Raw genomic sequence first — 24470 nt, forward strand, 5'->3', positions numbered from 1 at the left:
CATAGATTACCAACCTTGTTGATGAACCAATCTGGTCCCAGAGGCATCTGCCCTTTGCAATCACAAGCCCCTATGGCCTGTAATCTGGTCACGGAGGTACCTGGGGGCACCTGCCCTCTGCAACCACCAGCCCACATTGCCTGTAACCATTATGCCTTGCCTACTTTCTCATGCCTGTAATTCCTACTTTCCTGTGTAATCATGGTCCCTTTACCCAATATAAGGAGTTGGCTTGTGGGGATGAGCAGAGAAGATTTTCGTGGATGACCTGCTGCTCTCCCATGCTGCTGGCAGTATTGGAATAAACACTCACATATGATTCAACCCTGACTCTGCTCAATTGGCTCAAGTTGTGACAGGCAGCCCAGACCCATTGGTTGTCTGGTTACATATTCTAGCTACTCCGGTGGGACCACAAGCAGAGAGTCCTCTGGGGTGAGTACCAGGGATCCCACTTGCTGCCTGGACCAGGGGTTCCCGGGGCTGAGGCCTGGAATCTTTTATTTGTAATGCTGCCAGGAATTTTCCTGTTTTGAGTCCCAGCTGCAGCCTCAGCAATCCCTGTCATCTCACCTAAGACCTAAGTTGAATTGAATGTTCTATAACTCTGTAACGAGGAGCATCTGTTGTCTGTTGTCTGCTGCACCCCAATCTGGTGTGAGCCTGATCAGCTCTTGGTTGCAAGCAGCCTCTCACCGTTCTTGCCTGGTCTCCACACCCAAGCCTGATCAACTTAGGGTCGAGGCACGGCCCTGCGTGGTGCAGGACGTCTGTCTGGTATTCTGTCTGGCTGTGCAGGTAAGCCACAGTGGTTATCTGTCTGTTGTGCACACTTATAAATATTGTATATGAGAGTGTCTCTGTTGATGGTAATTTTGTGTCTGTTGTTTGGTTTAATTTGTTTAAAAATGCGGGCATATCCCACTTTGCTGGGGGCCCCAGCTGCTTGTGGCAGGCTGAACTTGTGGCAGGGATTGCAGGAACTTCCCAGAATTCTTAATCTTGGGGACCCTCCCTGCTCTCCCTCTCAAGGCATCAGCCACCCATATGCTTAGCTAGTGAGAGTTCTTATCTGTCTATAATGTAACTTTGGTTACAGATGTTCTTCGCTTGCTTTTTTTTTTTTAATCTTTTGGGGACTTAATTTGCTTCTCACAACTGTTTTATGCACATAGGGAATCCTCTGTCTCTGCTGTTAGTCTTTGCGCTACTCAGACCAAAGGTCCTTTGTTGTGCTGGCTTACTGTGTGATAAGAGTCTAAAGCTAATGTACCAGTCCTTCCTTTTGAAGAGTATTCATCTATTTACTTTAAGGTTTGTTCCTGTTTTGCAATAGGATAAGATCTCTTCTTACAAGCAAGATTTCATGTTGTTACAGTCTATTCAGAAAGAAAAATGTGGGAAATAAACCTTCTAATCCCCCCCCCCCCCTCCCCACCCAAGTTTTTCTCCTGGAAGGACTGGAGCTGCAGAAATGCCCTAAGGGCAGGGGGCCACTCCCACTTTGTAAAGGAAAAAAAAAAATAGTTAAGTCTTTGGTAACTTAAACCTCTGGAGTTCTGCTGGGTTAAATAATAAAAATTATTAAATATCTAGGTATTTTAAAATAACAGGATGCTGAAGTATCAATCTGAGTTTGCCTACTTTTGACTTCTTTTTTTTTTAATTTCTTTATTGATTAAGGTGTCACATATTTGTCCTCATCCCCCCATTCCCATCCCACACCCCTCCCCACGGATGCCCCCACCCCCCTATTGTCCTTAACCATTGGTTAGGCTCGTATGCATGCACACAAGTCCTTTGGTTGATCTCTCCCCTCTACCCCCACCTTCCCCTACCCTCCCTCTGAGGCCCGACAGTCCGATCGATGCCTCCTTGTTTCTGGGTCTGTTCTTGTTCATCAGTCTATGTTGTTCATCATTTCCCCTAGATGAGTGAGATCATGTGTTACTATAAATATACTTATAAGAACCGAATGTGAGACGAGCAATAATAGTTATGCTGACAGGCAAATGAATCAGTCTGTAGTGAGTTTCTTTCTGGACCAACAGTTCTTTTGAGACCCAATTTCAATGTCCAACATTCCTTATGTGTACATGTCGGCACTGACTTTTCAGCTCTGGATGGTGGACAAATGGTGGTAATGCAGGTCCGACTCCCTCTGGTTTGGTCTTGCCCGGACCCAAGGGCACGGCTTCACCCGGACTCAGGGGTGCGTGGCCTCACCCGGACCCACAGGCGCGTGGCCTCACCTGAACCCAGGGGCGCGTGGCCTCACCCGGACCCGGGACCCAGCCTCACCCGGATCCAGGGGCACACGGCCTCATCTGGACACAGGGGCGCGTGGCCTCACCCGGGCCCGAGATCCAGCTTCACCCAGACCCAGGGGCGCGTGGCCTCTCCCGGACCCAGGGGCGTGGTCTCACCTGGACCCAGGACCCAGCCTCGCCCGGATCCAGGGGCGCACGGCCTCACCCGGAACCAAGATCCAGCTTCACCCAGACCCAGGGGCGCGTGGCCTCACCCGGACCCAGGGGCGTGTGGCCTCTCCCGGACCCAGGGGGGCGGCCTCACCCGGACCCAGGACCCAGCCCTCACCCAGATCCAGGGGCGCACGGCCTCACCTGGACCCGGGATCCAGCATCACCCAGACCCAGGGGCACGTGGCCTCACCCGGACCCAGGACCCAGCCTCACCTGGGCCCAGGGGCGCACGGCCTCACCCGGACCCGGGGTCCAGTTTCACCCGGACCCAGGGGCACGTGGCCTCACCCGGACCCAGGATCCAGCCTCACCCGGGCCCAGGGCCGCACGGCCTCACCCGGACCCGGGATCCAGTTTCACCCAGACCCAGGGGTGCGTGGCCTCACCTGGACCCAGGGGCGCGTGGCCTCTCCCGGACCCAGGGGCGCGGCCTCACCCGGACCCGGGATCCAGCTACACCCGGACGCAGGGGCGCGTGGCCTCACCCAGACCCAGGGGCATGTGGCTTCACCCGGATCCAGGGGCACACGGCCTCACCCGAACCCGGGATCCAGCTACACCCGGACCCAGGGGCGCGTGGCCTCACCCAGACCCAGGGGCATGTGGCCTCACCCGGATCCAGGGGCGCACGGCCTCACCCGGACCCGGGATCCAGCTTCACCCGGGCCCAGGGGCGCGGCCTTGCCCGGACCCGGGACCCAGCCTCACCCGGATCCAGGGGCACACGGCCTCACCCGGACCCGGGATCCAGCTACACCCGGACCCAGGGACGCGTGGCCTCACCAGGACCCAGGGGCACGCGGCCTCTCCCGGACCCAGGGGCGCGGCCTCACCCGGACCCGGGACCCAGCCTCACCCGGACCCAGGGGCGCGTGGCCTTACCCGGACCCAGGGGCGCGTGGCCTTACCCAGACCCAGGGGCGCGTGGCCTCTCCTGGACCCAGGGGTGCACGGCCTCACCCGGGCCCGGGACCCAGCCTCATCCGGACCCAGGGGCGCGTGGCCTCTCCCGGACCCAGGGGCGTGGCCTCACCCGGACCCGGGACCCAGCCTTACCCAGACCCATGGGCGTGAGGCCTCCCCCAGACCCAGGTGCGTGTGGCCTCACCCGGGCCCAGGGGCGCGCAGCCTCACCCGGACCCAGGACCCAGCCTCACCCGGACCCAGGGGCGTGCGGCCTCACCCGGATCCAGGGGCGCGTGGCCTCGCCCGGACCCAGGGGCACGCAGCTTCACCCGGACCTGGGACTCAGCCTCACCCTGACCCGGGTCCCAGCCTCGCCCGGACCCAGGGGCGCGCGGCCTCACCCGGACCCAGGACCCAGCGGGGCTTCATCTTCTTGATTCCAATTCCTGTCGGTCAATTCCCTCTCAGCAATTCCTTAGGCCATTTTCTCAAAGCTCCGGGGCGGCTGCCGCGGAATTCGTTGGGCAGCGGGCTCGGCGAAGCTCCGGTGTGCCCGGTGCGCGGCGACGGGCTGGTCCGAGGTTGTTGCGGCGGCACTCGGGTCTGCAGCGGTGACTAGTTGCCGGGCGAGCGCTCCTGGATCCAGGACCCAGCGGGGCCTCGTCTTCCCGATTCCAACTCTCATCTGTCAATTCCTTCTTAGCAATTCCTCCGGCCATTTTCTCAAAGCTCCGCGGTGGCTGCCGCGGAACTCACCGGGCAGCAGGCTCGGCGAAGCTCCGGTGCGCCCGGTGCGCGGTGGCGGACTGGTCCGGGATCGCTGCGTCGGCTCTCGGGTCTGCAGCGGCGGCTGGTCGCCGGGCGTGCGCACCTGGCCGCTTCCAGGGCGCTGAGATTCTCGAAGGACTCGGGGGTCAGCAAGCGCGGGGTCTCCCACCCCATGTCTCCCAAGGGCTCATCTGTTCATGCTCGGCAGCGAGTGGAGCCGTCCCCTCAGCCGGAGACCGCCAGGGGAACTGCGCCGAGCACGTTCCAGGCCACCATTGTGTCGCCAGAGCCGTAGTTCTTAAAGTGTGATCTTTGGCTCACCGGCATCAGCATCATCCCGTGTACCCCTCTCTTTTATTCTAGTTGTAGAGCATCTGCTCAGCCAGCCCTCCGGTGGTTCTGGATGGTGTCTGCTCTGTTTTCCCGTTGTAGTTTCAAAATTGTTGTGGTAGGCAACAATCAGGTGTCTGCCCTATGCCTCCATCTTGGTCTTCCTTTGTCTTGACTTCTTATTACAGAGAATCTAGAGGATGGATTTGAATCTGCTAATTAATGTGTATCATACTTTATTTGAAATATATCTCTTAAAAATCTGAATGTATTGCTAATATGAGGAATGTTAATTATTTCCTTCTCACCTAAAAATTAAGGTTTCTGCAAGTTAAGAATACTAACTAATTGGAAAGAAATTGTGTAGTTTTGATAATAGAAGGCATAGAGATGTATTTTGAAGGAAAAAGAGTTATAAAGCTGTGTGTGTTTTTTCCTGGATGGATAAGAAGGTTTGTGAAAGTTGAAGAAAAGTTTGTGGAAGTTATAGCAAGATTGTGAAGAAAATCTTAAAAGGAAATTATAGATTATCTGAATAACAAATTTAATTAGATAAATGGATCTAAAGTATAAAGCATTTGCAAAAGTGTTACATCTTCTGAGGGATCCATGGAAATAATTCCAACTTATTTTAAATTACATATCTGATAATAAAAAAATCAGATCATCCCCTTCGAACTGGATAAAAATTATTAGCACTTATAGAGTATCTGGATTTATAGAAGTACTGGCAGGAAAAATCAGGAAAACCAAAAATGGATTATGGGATACTAGCAGTTAGCAGCTGTGCATCACTGCAGGTTGCCCAGGACCAAACCAGAGAGAGTCGGACCTGCATTACCACCATTTGTCCACCATCCAGAACTGTAATGTCAGTGCTGACATGTACACATAAGGAACTGTTGGACATTGAAATTGAGTCTCAAAAGAACTGTTGGCCCAGAAAGAAACTCACTACAGAGTGATTCATTTGCCTGTCACCATAACCATTATTGCTTGTCTCATTTTCGGTTCTTATAAGTGTATTTCTAATAGCACATGATCTCACTCATCTAGGGGAAATAATGAACAACATAGACTGATGAACAAGAACAGACCCAGAAACAAGGAGGCATGGATCAGACTGTCAGGCCTCAGAGGGAGGGTAGGGGAGGGTGGGAGTAAAGGGGAGAGATCAACCAAAGGACTTGTGTGCAAGCATATGAGCCTAACCAGCGGTTAAGGACAACAGGGGGGTGGGGGCATGTGTGGGGAGGGGTGTGGGATGGGAATGGGGGGATGAGGACAAATATGTGATACTTTAATCAATAAAGAAATTTTTAAAAAATGGATTATGGGACTGCATGAACTGAAAATAATTATATGGTCTTTGTAATTTTTGTTGAAAGTATTGCTGATTTTTCATCTTTTTTTCTCCAAACATAAGGAAACTTGTTTCTTTTCTTAAATCAATTTGGTAAATTATATATTTTTCTCCCTACCTTATCTCTCCAGAATTTGGCAGTTCTTGATGAGTGAGTCATGGCAATATGTTTCTTTCCATAAATTCAACAAGATCAGTTTCCAACTGTAGTTTTATTAACTAAGACTTTGACTGGAATATCATGTCTTAGAGAGACATACCCAGACTCTGGATGTCACCAGAAAACTGACTTTGAAGCCAATAAAAGCACCTTGGAGAAATAGCTGGTATCTTGCTTGGTCATGTGGTTCATGCCAGTCCTTCCAGGTAAAGAACAAAGGTTGCTTTCCTGGGAGATGGCAAGGTAAAAACCTCAAGAATGTGAGGAATTTACCCAAGTCTATAGGTATTGAAGGAAAACCTGATGGCAACTAGATGGCTCAGCTTCTTAGCCCTGAGGGGCTAATTAAAATTCAATCATGAAATTCCAGCAAAGCAGATGTTTAAAAAAGCCTATGATCAATTGCTATTCTTATTATGTTCGTGCAAAACAATCAGGCCAAATTGAAACTAGACTTACTACAGTAAATAAATTGGTCTTAATTTGGTTCCTTAATAAAAATGAGGGTGATTTTTTTTTTGCGGGGGAGGGGAAGATTGTTTTTCAGTAGACTAGTGAGTTCAGTAGACTCTATAACACACAGTTGTGAATATTAGACTCTAAGCTTTGTTTGTCACCTATGAATTGAACTGGATTTCCTGATTTATCTCTAGCTCTTGCCCCAATAATACTAAAATTTATAACACAGTTATAAGCCCTACCAGGTTATAAGCCCTACTCATACTCAGGGAATACACCTCTAGACACCATTTTTACCTCTTTCCACGCCCAGGCTTCATCATTCCTCTGACAAAGAGCAAGGATCTCTTGGCGCTGGAGGTTAACTTTGTTCCTCCTCAGCATGAAGCAACTACAGAAGAGACCTGAACCCTTTTTCTCTGAAAGGATTCAGAGCCAAGATCCTTGAGGGGGGATGAGATAGGCAGTTAGACAGACATGAGCAGAGCAAGGACAATGGGCCAGGTACAGAAGGTCACCAGGGTGGAAAGCCCCAGGTGCCTAGCAAGGGCCATCACTCCAGTGTGAAGAGGGTGCCAGAAAGGGAAGAATGGGTGACCAGGCTCAAGGAATACCTCAAGGGCATCTTTTGAAGGCAACATTTGTTATAATTGCACTCTTGACAATTGCATTCAGAAGAGATGAAAATATTTGGGTATATTTAACAAAAGAAATACTTTTAATATCTCTGACTTTTGCCTTTTTAGAGGAACCTATGTAGAACAGACCTTTATATCCTGCCTAGTAAGAGTTGGGACACCTATTGCTAATATACAGAATTATACTCATTCTATTCATCTGGGAAAGAAAGTCACATACAAGGACCTTTGTGCATTGGGACCCACTGTCCGGGAAAAGGGTGCAGAGATGTTATCTCTAAAGGTTGCTGCAGTAGCTTTACTGGCTGTTCTAGTTATTGTCTTTCAGTATCTAATAATCACAATATGAAATGTTCTGATAATTTCACCCTCCCTTACAGTAATGGACATGCTAAGCTGCTGATGGTTTAGTTTCTGATATGTGGGGTAACTGTTTATTCATATATCCCTGCCAGTAGCACAGGGAGGCCTTGTTCCTTAGGATGACTGTCTTTATGCCCCAGAAATATCACAGGATCCAGACCAAAAGAGACCTTCTCACAGCTGTGGCACCAGACTGCCGATCTCTACCTCGGAGCTCTGCTGAATATATTGCTTCAACCATTTTTGTTGTGCTGGTGATGGTAGGCTCCCTTAATGGAGAAGTGACCCAGCTGACTTGTAGCATGGTAAAAGCCCTGAAGGCCACTTCCAGACTATACATGGGACAAATCAAAAGCTGAGCCAGGTCAGAGAGGCAGTTCTATAGAATCTGACCTGACTTATCTCCTGTTTATTTTTACAGTCTAACTGCTTGCTGCTGCATTCAGTGTCTTCCTCTTTTTAGATACTGTATTTCCTGTATTCCATCTTCATGAACTACTTTCAAGACAGAAGCAAAGGCAGTCCAGCAGGATGAGAGTTTTCACCTAAAACTAATCTCATATATATGAAATGATAGAAATAGCAGTGGGGAACACTAGGGGCAAAAACGGAATATTGGGGACTAACTATAATTATAAGACATATTAATCATGCTCTGTTAACCTGATTGTTCTGTGCTGACTAGAGAAAGCACATTCTAACCTGGCTGAGCGTTGTATGCCCTGGAACATGGGAGCTACTATAGGAATGCAGTCCATCCTCCTTTTCTGAGAACTGCATAGATTAACAACCTTGTTGATGAAACAATCTGGTCCCAGAGGCATCTGCCCTTTGCAATCACAAGCCCCTATGGCCTGTAATCTGGTCCCTGAGACACCTGGAGGCACCTGCCCTCTGCCATACCCCAGCCCACATTGCCAGTAACCATTATGCTTTGCCTACTTTCCCATATAATCCTTGTCCCTCTACCCAATATAAGCAGCTGGCTTGTGGAGAGGGGCAGAGCAGATATTTATGGATGACCTGCTGCTCTCCCATGCTGCTGGCAGTATTGGAATAAACACTCACATATGATTCGATCCTGTCTCTGCTTAGTTGGCTTAAGTTGTGACAGGCAGCCCAGACCCATTGGTTGTCCAGTTACAAATTGACAAACAGCCTAAAGCTGTTTTGGTACAATTGTGGCAGAAACTCAAGCCTAAACAGCAATTTCAGGAACTGCCAACTAAGAAGGGACTATGCACCAGGGGAACCAGGTGGTGCTGTCAGCTCCCCCTTGATGGAAGGAGCCTGAGAATCTGGACTAGGGATAAGGATGGTGAATGGGGATCAGAGGCCCCATATAGAGCTAACAATCCCCTGGACACCACAAAATAAATAGAAGTCTTGGCCCTGGTAGATACTGGAGCAGAATGCACACTGATCTATGGTTATATCCATATGTTTACAGGCTATGTTACTGCTATAGATGGTTATGGGGTAGTTCCATAAAGCTGGAGCAAGTCGTGCTCTGCAGGTAGATTGCCAGTTGCCCCTGAGGTCCTATCAGATGTTTATCTTGTCCCTACCCGAATATATATTGGGCATCAACATCTTAGCTCAATTAGGTAAAATATCCACAACAATCAGAGAGTTCTGTTTGGGGATGTGAGCAATGAAGCCCATGCTTAGGGGAAAGGTGAAATGGACACCTGTGAAGCTCCCTGCACTGAGGCAGGATATATCGGTGAGACAGTATTTCTTACCTGGGGGGCATGCAGAGATCACCTATATGATAAAAGAACTATATAGAGTGGGCATAATTCGTGCCACCCAGAATCCCTTTAGCAGACCTGTCTGGTTAGTCTGTACACCAGTCGGGTCCTGGTGATGACTGTGGACTACTGGGAGTTTAATAGAGTTGTTTCTCCAATCCCTGCCACTGCCTGGTACACAGATGGGTCTACTAAGGGCAGTCTGCCCCACTGGACTGCAGTGGCCATACAGCTGAGTACAGACATGCTATGGCTGGATGGAGGAAGCCAGCAAAGCAATTTATTGGCAGAGCTGCAAGCGACTTGGATGATACTAATCCATGAATCAAGCCCTATCACTCTGGTGACTGATAGCTGGGCGGTCTACAAAGACCTCACCTTGTGAATACGACAATGGAAAGAGGACAGCTAGGAAGTTCTGCACCGCCCTTTATGGGAGCTGAAATGTGGAATGAGATCTGGGAAAGGACAAAAGGCTTGGAGGTCTCAGTACCATGTACTGGCCCACAGTTACATCCCTTCCAGAAAATCAGGAGGTGGATCAGTGGACCCAGGTCTGATACATAGAGGAAAGCAGTGACCCTCAAGAAGTGGCCTGCTGGCCACATCTAAAGACTAGCCACAAGGGGGTACATACTCTGGGAAATTGCCAAACAAATGGGCGTGAACTCACCCATGCGCGTAGTAAGGAGGCATGCCAGGAGAGTTCTTCTTGTCCTCTCGAATGTAAGAGACAATGGCCATGGCATCTTGGACAGATAGCAAGGGCAGGAGCACCAGCCATGCAATGGCAGGTGGGCTACATCAGACCCTTGCCCCTGTCTCAGAACTGCAGATATCCATTGATGTGCTGCCACTGGCCTGTTGCAAGCATATCCTAGTAAGAAAGCAACACTTCAGGCTACCATGCAGAGACTTAGGCAACTGTATGCTACCTATGGACGGCCCACAAACATCAACCAGGACACTAATTTCACTGGCCACCAGGTGCAGGAATGGGCCAATGAGATCGATATAATATGGCCCTTCCATCTGCCCTACCCTCCTAAAGCCGCTGGATTGATGGAGGGGGGATAGACAGACTGTTGAAACAGGCTCTGCGAAGAGAAATCCATTCTTTTAAGGGTTGGATGCATAGGTTGTCAGAAGCTCTGATGGAACTCAATAGCTACACCAGACAAGCACGTCCTACTCTATAGCAGCTCTTAACCAGCAGACCACTGACAACAATGAGGATTCAGTTGGAGAGCTTGACAGCTGAATGGACTCCAAAACTGGGGCCACATTATGCCATATTGTTGATGGATCCATACGACCTAGGGCCAGGGACCAGTCACCTAAAAGTACCTTGGGTGTGGCAGATTCCCTCCAGATGGGTAGGGCTCATTGGAGCCCATGGGGAGGGCAAAAATCTTAACATGCAGATAACTCCTTGGTTGCTTCCAGTAACCCCTTGTCAGCTGGTGGTGCAGAACCCATCAGACCAAACACTAAGGGTTTGGAGTATTATCATTCCACCCCCTTAACTCAGTGCCTCCAACTGCCCCATCCCCTGCTGGGAACTCAGGGTGGCATTGTAAACCAGGGCAGAAACCACTCCCAGGCAAATGACAAAAAAGCCTGTATTTTGCCTGAAGCTTATGATTAATCTTTGCTTGTGCCTGTAACTTCTTTGTCTTTCTGGCCATAGTGTGCGGCATGGTGCATAGATCTTTTATCATTTTTCTTCCCAACCTCAGCTGCTGTTAGTTTAGAATGGCAGCTTACCCATTAGCTAATCATACTGCCCAAATCCTTAATAGTTCCAAGTATGGCCCTAACTGGTTTGGCTCAGTGGATAGAGTGTCGGCCTGCGGCCTGAAGGGTCCCAGGTTCAATTCCAGTCAAGGGCATGTACCTTGGTTGCAGGCACATCCCCAATAGGGTGTGTGGAGGAGGCAGCTGATTGATGTTTCTAACTCTCTATCCCTCCCCTTCCTCTCTGTAAAAAATCAATAAAATATATTAAAAAAATAGTTCCAAGTATGCTATAATTTTTTTAGAACAGCACAAATGAGAAAAATAGTGTTGCATGACCACATAGCTTTAGATATACTTACTGCTGCCCAGGGAGGAACATGCACTCTTATATGTACTGCTTACTGTATATATATTCCTGATAATCATCATGACATATCCCTTGCTCTGACCCAAATGACCAAACAAATCTCAACTATTCAGCAATTAGGAATTGATCCTCTGTCCACTTGGTCCTCTGTTCAGTCTTCATCCCTACCTTGGAAGGGGGCTCTGTTCAGCATTATTATTGTTTGTTTGTTAATGATACTGGGCATCTATGGATTATATTTTTGCTGTGCCTTCCGACTCCAAACCATTGTGGTGAAAAGGCTCCGAGGGAATTTGTGGAAGGTTGATGCTTAGAACGGAAGGATCCATATTAATCTGGAGTGGAGTGTAGGGGTACTCGCTTTAGAGATGTCATATGGCTCCAGAAGCAAAGGTGTCTAGGAAATGTTGGACTCTCTGTTTAACTTTCTGTGACTGTTTAACTCTCTGTGGCCTCAGGTTTGGCTGACTACCCAGAAAGCAGAATGCTGCCCAAAGATAATCATCAGGCCCCAACCAGGAGGTTAATGAATGTGTAGAGTGTGAATAACTGCGCGATGTTATCTGTTAACTTAGAAATGCATTGTTTAAGTTATGCAATGTCTGGTCACTGGGTTGTACAAAAGTAAAAATAAACAAAGAAGAAATGCATTGTTCTTTCTGGTGGTCTATGTGACTATCCACCATATTCTTTTACTATTAATCCCTATAAAAAAGAGACCCTGTCCTGAGAGGCGGGCAATGGATTCTTCCCCCTGGGAGCAAGCAGCCGCTTTGCCCGTCTATGTAAGTTTCTCCTATTAAAGCTCTTATGAACTTGAATAAGGCTACACGTCAGTTCTTCGGAACCAATCCTAGATTTAGGCTTTCCCCCAACCGTATATTTGAATACATGATATAATTTAATCCTTAAAATAATCCAGTGAATCTCTCTCTCTTTTTTAAAAAAAATAAAATTTCTGCTTTACAAAGGAGGAAGTTGAGACTTAGAAAAGTTAAGTGACCAGGCCACAGTCACAGTCATTTAAGAATATGGTACATCTTGGATAATTCTGATAGCAAATTCATTAGTAATAAGCCAAGTGCAAGCTAATGCTGCTCAAAATCCCCTATAATGGTACTCTTGGGAAAAGAGTTTATTAGAATTGTAGAATTTCTAAGTGCAAGGAGTTATCTTTTCTTGGAATTTAGATAGGATAAACAATTAAATGCCAAAAATTCAGTGGTTGTTTTTTCTATTTTTAAGACTCAGAAATTGTGGATGTGAGTAACGGATCGTGTCTCTGAGAATCAACTCTTTCTGAAGAAAACTCTGCAGTCTGGATCCTGACCTGATATATAGTCCCTGTAGAGTCTAGATTCCCAATGGGAAAAGGAACCATGCAGAGATTTAGCCCAGGAGCTCCCCACCCCCACCTTTTTCTTCTTCTTCTTTTTTTTTTTTTACAGGATCCCAGTGATGTCCTCAAGGAGCAGCTGGCTTAAAAACTTCTTGGAAGGAGAAGGAGGGATCTTTGTTACAAACTTCCTTCCCTCCTCCTGCTTCTGTTCCCTTACCCTCTGCCCCCTGCAGAGTTGTGTTTTCTGGGAATCAGCAAGCAGGATCACAAGTGGTCTTTTCTTTTTTTCACTCTCTCCCATAAAGAAAGCTTTATCACGTGTGGCCTTAAACTTGCAGCAAATTGCAAAGAAATGGCTCAAAGGCTTCGGCTCTTTCTGTGCCCTGGGAGCTGAGATGCACGTCAGTGGCGTTGCCAGCCTGGCCTGTTCTCTGCCGACTGCCAGGGAAAAGAGGCCAAGAGGAAAGAGGAAAGAAAAGAGATTGCCCAGGGGTGAGGCCATGCCCTTCATCTCTTCTCCCTCCTAATCTGCACCGTCTGTATCCATCCAGGCGCTCCCCACCTGGCAAAACTCCTCAGAGCTGCTGTACCATCCACCCCAGTCTGCTCTCTCAGCCTGTGGAGTGTGGTCCAACTTCTTGCTGAGCACATTGAGAGGAAGTGGCTGTCTTTGATCTCCACCTCCAGGTAAGATTTGGTTTCTGCATTCCTGTTTTGTGACTATCACGTGGGATCCTCGCAGGGGAGAGGTTAATTAACCCTTGAGTTCTGCATAGCGTCTTATCTATAACACTTTTCCATGGAAGGTGTTGGGCCCCTTTGTTAAGCTGGTGGAAACAGGAGACGAGACTGGTTAAAGAAGTCAGACACATCAGATCTAGGTTCCCATTTTGACTCTGATGTTTATTACTTGGGAAGTTTTTGACAAGATGTTTGACTGTTCTGGGCCATATCATTTTCCATGAAATGGGAATGATAATGCTAAACTTGTTCAGTTGTTTTAGAAAATAGCCAAAAATATATAAATCACCTGGCACATAAACAGTACCTATTAAATCTGAATCTGACACAGTTATTTTTATTGGGAGATCAGCTTTCTAGAGAACACACATTCCTAAAGGGAGGGATCTTGGTGTCCATCTTCCTGTGAGATGACTGAGAGAAGAGTGTTGGGAAGTGGCTGCCTTTCTGACTTGGGGCAGTCTTTGGAAGCTGATGGCTGGATGGTTGGTCACCGGATCAGGGCATTTGTGTACTCTAACTATAACCTTCTAAGGCCACTTGAGCTCGTTAAAGACCAGAGGATTGATTTTCAAACCTATGGGAACAGGGAATTCCTTTTTCTTTTTCTTTCAGACTACAATGAAGAAACTCTGCTTGGTTAATTTTTCCCTCTCTAGAATAAGTTCTACTTTAACCCATGGTGTTGGATGAGAACCTTGCCATGCCTCTTTCCTGGAATAATCTCTCTAAGTGGTAGAAGAACAATTAAGAATTTTCCAAGTGCAAATTTTTCTAAATATCTGTGCTGTTGCTCTACGTCTGCAATAGCAAATCAAGAGCAAAATAGAACGAGCACCTGCAGGCCCCAAGGATCTTTCTGTTCATGTCATTGAGCTTCTTCCCGCTCTTTTCACAGAGGGATGAAAAACGCATGCTCCTTGAAACATGCTGTACTTGAGATGATGATAGGGCAAATCAGCCATCAAAATAAAATTATATTTTTACTAAAGCTATTCAGTGTCAGTATTTTAAGTGGGATATCATTTTGCCCTAACACAGCATCAACGAGGATGACTATGGTTCTCTTGTTTTGATATCACTCCTGGAGACTAGTTAGAGAGATTTTTGTGTCAACATCTCCAAATGTGAGAAGACGATCTATTTTGGTGTCTTAAGTTTTTAATATTCTTTTCAAAATGGTTGTTTTTTTCTCCTCAGCATTTATATTCTAAATGTAACCCTTTTAATGTTTTCAAACCCATGTGAACAGGGAATTCAATATGTAAGTGATAGTAATTTTCTTATTAAACAATTTCTTTTCATTTCCCAGTCACTGGCTGATGGGAAATAATATTGCTAGACTCCTAAAACAGTAGGTCAGTTTGAATTGTATAGTTTAGTTCTTGGAAGAAGACTGCATTTTAAACTGTACTTTTAATATTATTTATTTTATATTTTAAAACCTTTCAGGTTCATACTTTTTTTTTTTTTGCTTGGTGATATTTTTATTATTTTAAAGTATTTTTATATAAGAAATTGGTATTTGTTATAGAAAACTTAGACAATATAGACACACAAAACATTTTTAAAGATCATCTACAATATCACCAACCAGAAATAATGAGTGTTAAAATTTTCTTAATGGAATTTCCTAAGCTTTGTTTCTATGCATATACTGTATATGTGAATGTATAGGTGTTTCTTTTATAAAAATAGAATGTTTATACTGTTTAGGAGCATGTGTTTTTAAAACCAACTCTATAATGAAAATAGTTCTATATATACATATTTACTTCTTTACACTAATTTCTAAGGGCTTCAAAAGATTTCATTGCATAAGTATACCATAATTTACTGGACATTTAGTTAGTTTTATTTAATCATTATAAGCAATGGGTTTCTCTAGGATTTTACTTAAAGGTACTCAGTAGTTTTGTACTAAAGAAACCTATTTAACATTGTATAACCCCATTTTTCCCCAGACCCTGTTTTCATTGTTTTTGAAAAATATTGTTCTGGAAAAGTAGTTTCAGTGATCCAATCAATATATAAAGTTGGTTGTTGTTATCTGATAGTTGATATGAAGAATTTCAATTTTTTAATTTCTTAGAATGTGTCTTTTTAAAATCAGAAATGATGTTGAATTTTGTTACTTGATGTTTTGCATCAACTGAGATTTTATTATTTTTCTATTTTAATTCTCCTTTTACAACTTGAAGTATGATTGCCAAATAAAAAGTATATATTTAAGGTGTACAATGTATCTTTGAATTTTTAATGTGGTGATTTAGGTGAATATAGTTCCTAATATTATTACATTTTAAAACTAGATATTAATTATAAAATATTAATTAATTTGAATTTACTGGGTTTTTTGTATTTTAGCATGTCTAGATTTGGTCTGAAGTTTTCCTTTTTGTGCTATCTTAATGAAATTTTATTATAAAGATAATTTTAACTTTGTCAAGTGAATGGACACTATTATCATCTGTTTCCATTATTTGCTGTCTTTCCTTGAAAGACATCTCTTGGCAAAACACTCCTATTACATCATCTGTCCTTAGTATTTTTGTTTAAGAGCTAGTTTTAGAGTATTTTTGTTAAGGCTTCCTTGGCTATTTTCCTCTTCTGGTTTATATCAATACAGATAATTAATATTTGCTAGAAAGTTATCCATTTTGTCAAGATTTTAATTATTTACATTGTGCATAGTTTTATGCTTTATACTCCTAATATTTCCATCTTATTAATATTGTATCCTTGTGTTTTTGTCTTTTGATTTTGTTTAGCATTATCACCTCTTCATTTACTTTTGTTTTTAGGATTTTTAAATCTTTTTCTGTTTTACTCACTTTCCTTTGTCTGTATTTTGAACGTTAATGTTATGCACATTCATGAAATCAAGTAATCTAAAAGTTTAATAATTATTGCTTTAAAACTAGGCCTTTGCTCTACACTTCTCGACTCAATTCACACTCCCTGGAGGAATCCCTTCCACTTTCAAATTGTTTAGGTCTCTCTTTTGATATTTAACTCAGTAACATGCATATTGGCAGAAGAAACCTAAATTTCTACCACAGTACTTGGAACTTTGCCCCTAACTTTATTTCTTTAGTAAGAATGATGAAAATATGTAAGACCTCTATTAATATACAATGCATCTTCTGATAAACATTAGGGTGACTCAGAAATTATTTTATTTTTGAATTCTTTCACTTAGATTTCTTTCTCAGGCAGTCACTGAGCGAGCCATGAGGAATCCTAAAGAAATGGGGCATCTGATATGTAAATATTGATATGAACAGGGATAATATAGGTTCAGAGTATGTGAACATGTCCAAGACTCGGTAAGGACAGGAAGGGTGGGAAATTAAACACAGAAAGGGAGGCCAGAGACTACTTTCTACTGAATTAAATCTGAGATACAAATTTTACTGTGGTTTCCTTATTTGTCAAACTAAAATGATAACACAAATTGGTCCTTTCTTATTTTTTTTCCTCCATGTTTTAAGGCTTTGGATGTTGGGGACTTATAGGAGTCACAATGTGGTATTCTAGGACTCTTCTGCTAAGAGGATAGATTTAAAGGCTTTAAAGACTTAATTCTAATGAAGCAATATTCAAATGACCGAATTCCTCTTCTTCCTTTCCTGACTGCTTCTAGTTTAAGCTGGCAAGACCACAAAGTTAGCAAAATTCTGCCTCATTATTTATTCCAAAGGCAACATTTAAATTTATTCTTTGCCATAATGAGGCTTAAACTGGAGAGAAATGCTGGCACCCAACTCCCGATAGCAGGATTATTTAATCAAACATCCTGGTCAATTTTAATTGAAAAACTTTGCCAATTTACTGTGGTACAATAAGGTACTCTCAGGTCAAATTATGTCTACAGAATTGTGATCTATTGTGAAATAAAAATATTATTTAATAAACCGTGTGGGTTTGAATGAAATGTTTTTGTTTTTTACTTTTAAAATCAACTTTGACAGATCAGAGTCAAAGAACATTTTCATAATGGACACTTCATCCAAAGAAAATATCCAGTTATTCTGCAAAAATTCAATGCAACCTGTTGAGAGGCCTTCCTTCAAAACAGAATATTCCTCCCCAGAGAAAAAACAGCCCTGCTGTGGTGAACTAAAGGTAACAAACAATCAAATGCTAAAAACTGTAAATAGTGAACAGAAGAATAACAGCAAATTAAATGGAGTTGATACTCTTGGCTCTCTGATCAGAAACTTTTTTTTCTATGCAATATAACTAGAAGCAAAAATGTGTTTCCTCCTTTAAAAATGACCTTAGATGCAATTTATTGAAATCACAGTGTGCCAGGTAGTGAAAGAAATCTCTGCCTGACCGTGTAGATTAAATTGCTAAGTACTACTTTCCTGGCCCATTTGCATGCCCGTTCTTAACAGAAAGAGAGAGAGGGAGAGAGAGAGAGAGAGAGAGAGAGAGAGAGAGAGAGAGAGAGAGAAAGAGAGAAAATGAGAGGGGGGGGGGAAACGAATAGTTACTAAATATCTACCATGTTCCAGATACCAGATATTATACTATGCACAGTTATAATATTTAATCTATGAAATATCTACTTTATTCCCATTTTAAAAATAAAAAATTTGGCCTTTCTTGCTGCACGGTATGGTCAGTGGAGGGGATAGGGTTAAATGGTGCTTTTTTTTTTTTTACTCCAACTTCCTATTCTTTCTTTGTACCACATATCCACCAACAAATATGTCTTTTTGATATAAATGATAACCTACCCTATGGATACCCTACCCCTGGGTCTAGCAAAATACATATGCCAGATAGCAAAAAAAATTCATGCACCATCACTATGAATCATACAATCATGGGTGCTAGATTTGTGATAAGATGTTAAGTGTTTGGTTTATGGTTTCTTATTTTCTTAACTATGAATGGCTCCAAACTCTTTTTGCTTTACCATAGAATAAATTTTCTTTTCAAAGCCACAATTCTTTTCAATGTCCTTTGGAGGAAAGAGGAAGAAAGGAGAGGAAAAAAAGGAGTTCAACTTATATTCTGAGTAAAAATCTGTTATTTCCAAAAGAAATTGAATTTTTTTTAGAAATTTACATGAGCTTGAGGCTGACATGCTTGAATAAAATGTTCGATGATAACAAGCTTGCTACATTGTTCTTGGTTTGGGGTTTTGTTTGTTTGTTCATTTATTTGTTTAGTAAGTTTCCAGTTGTGTATCAAGCTGGAGTCAGACTAAGTGTGACCTGTCATATTTTCCAGGTGTTCTTGGGCGCCTTATCTTTTGTTTACTTTGCCAAAGCACTGTCTGAAGGCTATCTGAAGAGCACCATCACTCAAATAGAGAGAAGGTTTGAAATCCCTTCCTCCCTGGTGGGCGTTATTGATGGAAGTTTTGAAATTGGTAGGTATTGCAGATGCCTGGCTTTTAAGCACAAGGTCTTCTAGGCCTGAGTGAAGGACATCTTCACTGTAATTTGTTCTCTCTGAGCAACCAGCAATGTATTCCAGGTGTTCAATATTATACGACTCATCCATTTCAGAGTTCTCAATCAGAGTGAGAGACTTTCCCGGAGGAGAGGGTGAGATGCTCTCAGTATTTTGAGTTTAAAAGTATGTGGGGAGTGTCTTTACAGAAGTCATTTATCCTGGAAGCTCCGTGGTTCAAAATTCAGAAGAATCCAAATGGGCTGTATGAAAAATCATTGTAATTATTGAAGAAGAAGTTAAACCATGAGAGGGGGTTTCTGCCCAGTAGCCTAGAAAGAAGAGAGAGGAATTCTGTTGACAAGACTAGAAGAGCAAAGCAGATAATAAAATTCTACACTCAGCTATCCGGCTTGGCCAGTGGATAGAGCATCAGCCTGCGGACTGAAGGGTCCCAGGTTCGATTCCGGCCAAAGGCACATGCCTGGGTTGCGGGCTTGATCCCCAGTAGGGGGTGTGCAGGAGGCAGCCGATCAATGATTCTCTCTCATCATTGATGTTTCTACCTCTCTCTCTCTCCTTTGCCCTTTTCCTCTGAAATCAATAAAGAAATATACTTTAAAAAAAAAATTCTACACTCAGGTGTCTTCAGTTAGCAATTGACTGTAGACAACCTCTTAGAATTTGAAAAGACCAGTTGAGTTTAGTCAAAGTTTTAGAAGTAATTTAAGAGGTATAATCCCAGTTAGTCAGCTTCTTGAATTGATAAACTAAGAGGCATTAATTCTTTGTTAATGGAGAATAGTAGCTCTGTGGTTATTACTGCCAACTGGAACTCAGATACATATATGCTATAGTAAAATCTTCAATGGCTACAGTTTCAGCTTCACTTGATAACTTTCAGGACAGCGAAGGAATATTTTAACTCTTCAACAATTGCTTTTTTGAATTCATACTACATATTCCAGTTTTTAACTCTGAATATCACAGAAAGAATTAAAAGAATGAATAGTTAACCTCTTGCTTTTGGGCATTTGCTACTTAAATCTTTCATCATTCTACCAGAATGAAATGTCTAGGTTTAGTGCTAATTCTATGGTAATGTTCATACACATGACTAGGCCAGCTTGTTAATATGCAGATACTGATTCTGTAGGAAGGGAAATAAGATTCTGCATTTCTAAGAAACCCCAGGTGATGCTGATGCTGGGCGGGGGCTTGTGGGACAGTGTTTGTGAAATCTACAGTAGTGCACACCAATGTCTTGGGCCTTTACATTCACTCACAACTAACTAACTTCCCCAAAACAACTTCTAGTCCTTCAAGCTCCCATTAATGGTAAGCGCCCTATACCACTTTTGTCTCTGGTATAGTGTATTTTTACTGTGCCTTTCCTGTGTTTAGATACACAAGTACTTACCATTGTGTCACAGTTGCCTACAGTATTCAGTACAGTAACCATGCTGTGCAGGTTTGTAGCCTAGGAGCAATAGGCCACACCAAACAGCCTGGGTGTGCAGTAGGTTAGACCATCTCAATACAACATTGATTTCTAAATGTTATCTGTATGGAGCAACCTTGTTTAATTTTTGTTCATTTTAATTGATTGTCTATAGATGGTGTAGAGTTTCCTGAATAGACAGTTATATTGTTTGAAACATAAGGTGATTAATACTATTCTTTCTAAATTCATAGATCTGTAATTTATTGGTTTTGCCTTATTTCTTTGGCCTCAGTATTAGGGTGAATAAAAGCAGTGAAAATGGGCATCCTTCTCTCATATCTGACCTTAATAAAAATGCTTTTAAAAGTTTACAGATAAGCAATATGTTTGATAGAGGTTTTGATATATATGCCTTAAACATTAATTTGCTCAGATATTTTTTTCTTATTATAAATGAGTGGCTAATTAGGTTGAATGCTTTTCTACATATGTTAAGATAACCATAGTTAATTTATTAATTTTCTTTTTTTGTAATACCTCCGTACTCCTGGAATAAACTATATTTGGTCTTTTCTTTTATTGTTCTTGTGTAGCCTTGATTTCAAAAAATATTAGTCTTATAAGGTGAGTTGAGGAGTTTTCTATTATCTAAAATGCGGTGTGTATGTGGAATCTGTTACCTGAAAGTTTGGTAAAACATATTTTTAAAACTCTGTGGAACTGTTGTTTTTTGAGAGGCTAGTGATGGTAGATGTGAAAGAATTTTGATATCCAATTCAATCTTTTAAAGACCAGTTATCACCATTTATTCTTCAAGTGTATCTTCTGAGAATTCAGAAAGGATACTAAGTAAAAGAACATAAGACATCTATGTATCACAGATGCTGAAATGATATCATGCAGTATTTGGCATACCCATTAATGTAACACAAAACAGACTGTAAACATTGAGTCCTCTATTGTGAGGGTGGTGGTGTGGGAAGTAGGAAGGGGAGACACATTATTTATAAACTGAAAACAAACTTTTGTTTGTTTTGTTTTTACTGTGACACTTTAACAAAAATATAGACATAATTAACAATATATGCAACACAAAATTTCCTCTACTAAATACTTAGATGTCAAATGAGAAATCTCATACTCAATGTTTTTTAATATGAAAATTAAAAGGAGGTTAAATCTTCTGAGAGCCATAAAGCCTGGAGCCACTATGTAATCTACTTTTCTCACTATCATTATTGTCCTCAAGGCTAGAAAAATTGCTGTTCTTTTTGCACTTGACTAACGCTGGCAATGTGAATAAACAGTAGTAAATTAGATGATTGCTTGCAGATGTAAGGAAAACTCTGCTAAAAAAAAATTGGAAACATCAAGAAGGACTTGAATGCAAGGCGACCCATCAGCTATCACAATCAAGTGCTGCATTATTGCTAAATTCTTGCTCTATCTAGCACTCTAGTACTTAGGAAATTAAATATTCAAAATGCAAATAGTTAAAACTTTAAAGCCCCTTGATATCCAATACTCTAAACAGTGGTTTATCAAAATATGTTCCAGGAACCATCTTCACCAACACATTTGAGCTAGGATTAAAAATGCAGATTTCTTGGCCTGCCCTTGGATCCGTGGACTCAGAAACTGTCAGGAGCTACCGAGATTCTGCATTTTTAATATTTCTATATCCCTTACCACCTTGTTCCAGGAATTTTGTGCAGAGGAAAGCACGAGGACATCATCCCTAAAGCATGGTTAGTCAGTTGTCTTCATCATCACACGCGTCTTCAGAGACATTTTAGAAAGGCCTAATTCAACCTTCAAAAAATATTTCTTAATTATTTTTTATAAAGAGATTGCTGTGTATAATTTGTGAGATTTTATATTTCATAAAATTTGTATTATAAATATACATGGAAGTTATATAATTGATATGGTCCTACAGTTGTTTGGGTAGTGTAATTTGTACTTCTATTTTGAATCTTATCTTTTTGTAAAAAGGATATAAACAAATTCTAAATATCATTTGTAAAAATATGAATTTTATAATTTGATTTCATTTAAAGTGAGGTGCAGTTGTTTCACTTTTTCTTACTAGTTTATATTCAGCTAAAGCAAGAATATGTGATGTGTGTTTCAAGAGCAAATGGGAAACTATAATAAGTTTTATTAGAAAACTTTAATAAATGAAGAAACAATAATCAAGTTTACTTCCAAATCAGCAAAGAAAATTTAAGAGAACAGCTGAAGGATGCCTTCTACAATTTGACTAATGATAAAACACTTTAAAAGGACAAATCATTAGGATGTGTGAAAATGAAGGAGAAGGCTTGGTCATTAAAATATTCTGACAAAGGGGTAAGGTGATTGAAGTAATGAGTAAAAAGACAATTTCAACAGTCATCTCAGTTTAAAGGAAAGAAAGTCAAATGATAGGAATGATGGTGGGAGACAGTTTAGTCACAACAAAATATGGCTAGACTTGCTATAGACATTCATTCATTGACTTAACCTCGTTTAGTTATTCTGCTGACTTTTTCTAAGTTCTCTAACTTATGAACATTTATTCTTTTCTTCCAAGGGAATCTCTTAGTTATAACATTTGTTAGCTACTTTGGAGCCAGACTTCACAGGCCAAAAATAATTGGAGCGGGCTGCCTGATCATGGGAGTCGGAACGTTGCTCATTGCACTGCCTCAGTTCTTCATGGAACAGTGAGTCAAATGCAATCATCCTGTTCTTGCTGTAACCAACAGCTGCATTTCTCTTCTTATGGTTACAATTAATTATTTAAATGTTATAAGATGGCCCCTGATAAATTCTATCCTATTTTTATTATATCCTCTTTGGGCAAAATTTCAGAGCACTTGCAATTTTACTTATAATTTAATCTGTAAGAAAAAACCTTGATACACTACTATGTATTGATGTCAACAAAATTAAAGGGAAATTTTCACTTATATGCCTTCATTCAAATGCTTTCATTTATCTGTGGATGCAAAATATATAAACAAAAAGAAATTAATATATTATTTGATAAATGTCAAGTGGGTGTCAAGTGGGAAATGAGTGAGTGTTACAGGTAATATGCTGGATCATGATACACTTGACTGGCAGGACATTGACATAAGGATATGTTATCAACTCAAAATGAGTATTCAATTTACAAATATTACCTCATAGCACTTCCTCAATAAAAGTGGGATGTCTGTATCCTTGAACTCTGAAATCTACTTTTGGGACTTTGTTAGTACATTTGTTAGTACCTGCATACAACTTTAGTAGTTCCAAAGGTTTTTCATCTTTATTATATCACTAAAGTCCCAGCATGCACAAAATCCTGCGTGAGTAGCTTGCTTCCGCTTGCCTGAGCTGGCCACCCCGTCCATCCCCACTCGTAGCTCATGCCCCGCGCATCTCCGCTGGTAGCTCTCCGCTGCTCGTAGCTCGCGCCTTGCCCAGCCTGCTGCAAGAGCCACGGTTCGTTTGGTCGTGGCGGCGTTAAGGCGTGACAGCCACAGGCCTTTTATTAGTATAGATTCCATCCTTATGATAACCTATTGGGTAGAAGAACATAGTTTATACTTTTTTACTTTAGAGCTAAGGGCCATGACTTAAAGAGCCTGGTGACTTTCTCCTGTTTAGGTGTCTTATATTATAGCACTGAACTCCTAAAACATGTATTCTGACTTCTTTATGCATATCCATGTTACCTCCCTTCTCTGTGCTTACCTATTACTGACTGAGAGAAGTGACTTCCAAGAGGTGTAAAAACAAGAGAATAATTTTAAAATTATATATCAATTAATACTTTAATTATTGCCCAGTATAGATCAATACATTGTGACATTTTAGAGCTGGAGAGACTTAGAAATGATCTGGTCCAAACTTTTCCTCACACTCCCAGGTCACTCCTATACCTAGAGTCAGATTTTGGCCTCTGTGGCCAGTCTGTAAAGGTGGTGCACAGAATCCTCTGTGTGGGATCTTTCCTACCTGTTTGGGCGGTTTCCCTCTGCCTTCACTTTTACTTGGAGAGAGATTCATGGCTTCAGGGCTTCTGCCTGCTCTTTGGACATATCTCGGGCCTCCTTTCCACAGGGGCAGAAGTTTCCTTGGATTACTGAGGTTCTACAAAGGTTTTATGTGGGCCAATGCCTAAGGAAGAGGCAAAGGAAGAGACTGAGGAAATGGGTCTCCAATCCACCT

General features: G+C 42.3%; 1 protein-coding gene across 3 annotated transcripts in view; it reads left to right on the forward strand.

The window, feature by feature from the left end:
- Nucleotides 1-318: 318 nt before the first annotated feature.
- The window catches only part of SLCO1C1 (solute carrier organic anion transporter family member 1C1), a 58402-nt gene continuing 34250 nt past the window's right edge, over nucleotides 319-24470 (forward strand). Inside the window, exons 1-5 of one of the 3 annotated variants that reach the window (XM_079775802.1) lie at nucleotides 319-435; nucleotides 13222-13357; nucleotides 17386-17539; nucleotides 18659-18800; nucleotides 22843-22975. In XM_079775802.1, coding sequence (XP_079631928.1) covers nucleotides 17411-17539; nucleotides 18659-18800; nucleotides 22843-22975 — 404 coding nt within the window. In that variant the 5' untranslated portion in view covers nucleotides 319-435; nucleotides 13222-13357; nucleotides 17386-17410. Of the gene's footprint in view, nucleotides 436-608; nucleotides 799-13205; nucleotides 13358-17385; nucleotides 17540-18658; nucleotides 18801-22842; nucleotides 22976-24470 lie in introns of those variants that run through there. The other 2 variants (XM_079775803.1, XM_079775804.1) reach the window with 2 other exon arrangements.

The sequence above is a fragment of the Cnephaeus nilssonii genome, assembly GCF_951640355.1.
Source record: "Cnephaeus nilssonii genome assembly, chromosome: 6".
Lineage (NCBI taxonomy): Eukaryota > Metazoa > Chordata > Mammalia > Chiroptera > Vespertilionidae > Cnephaeus > Cnephaeus nilssonii.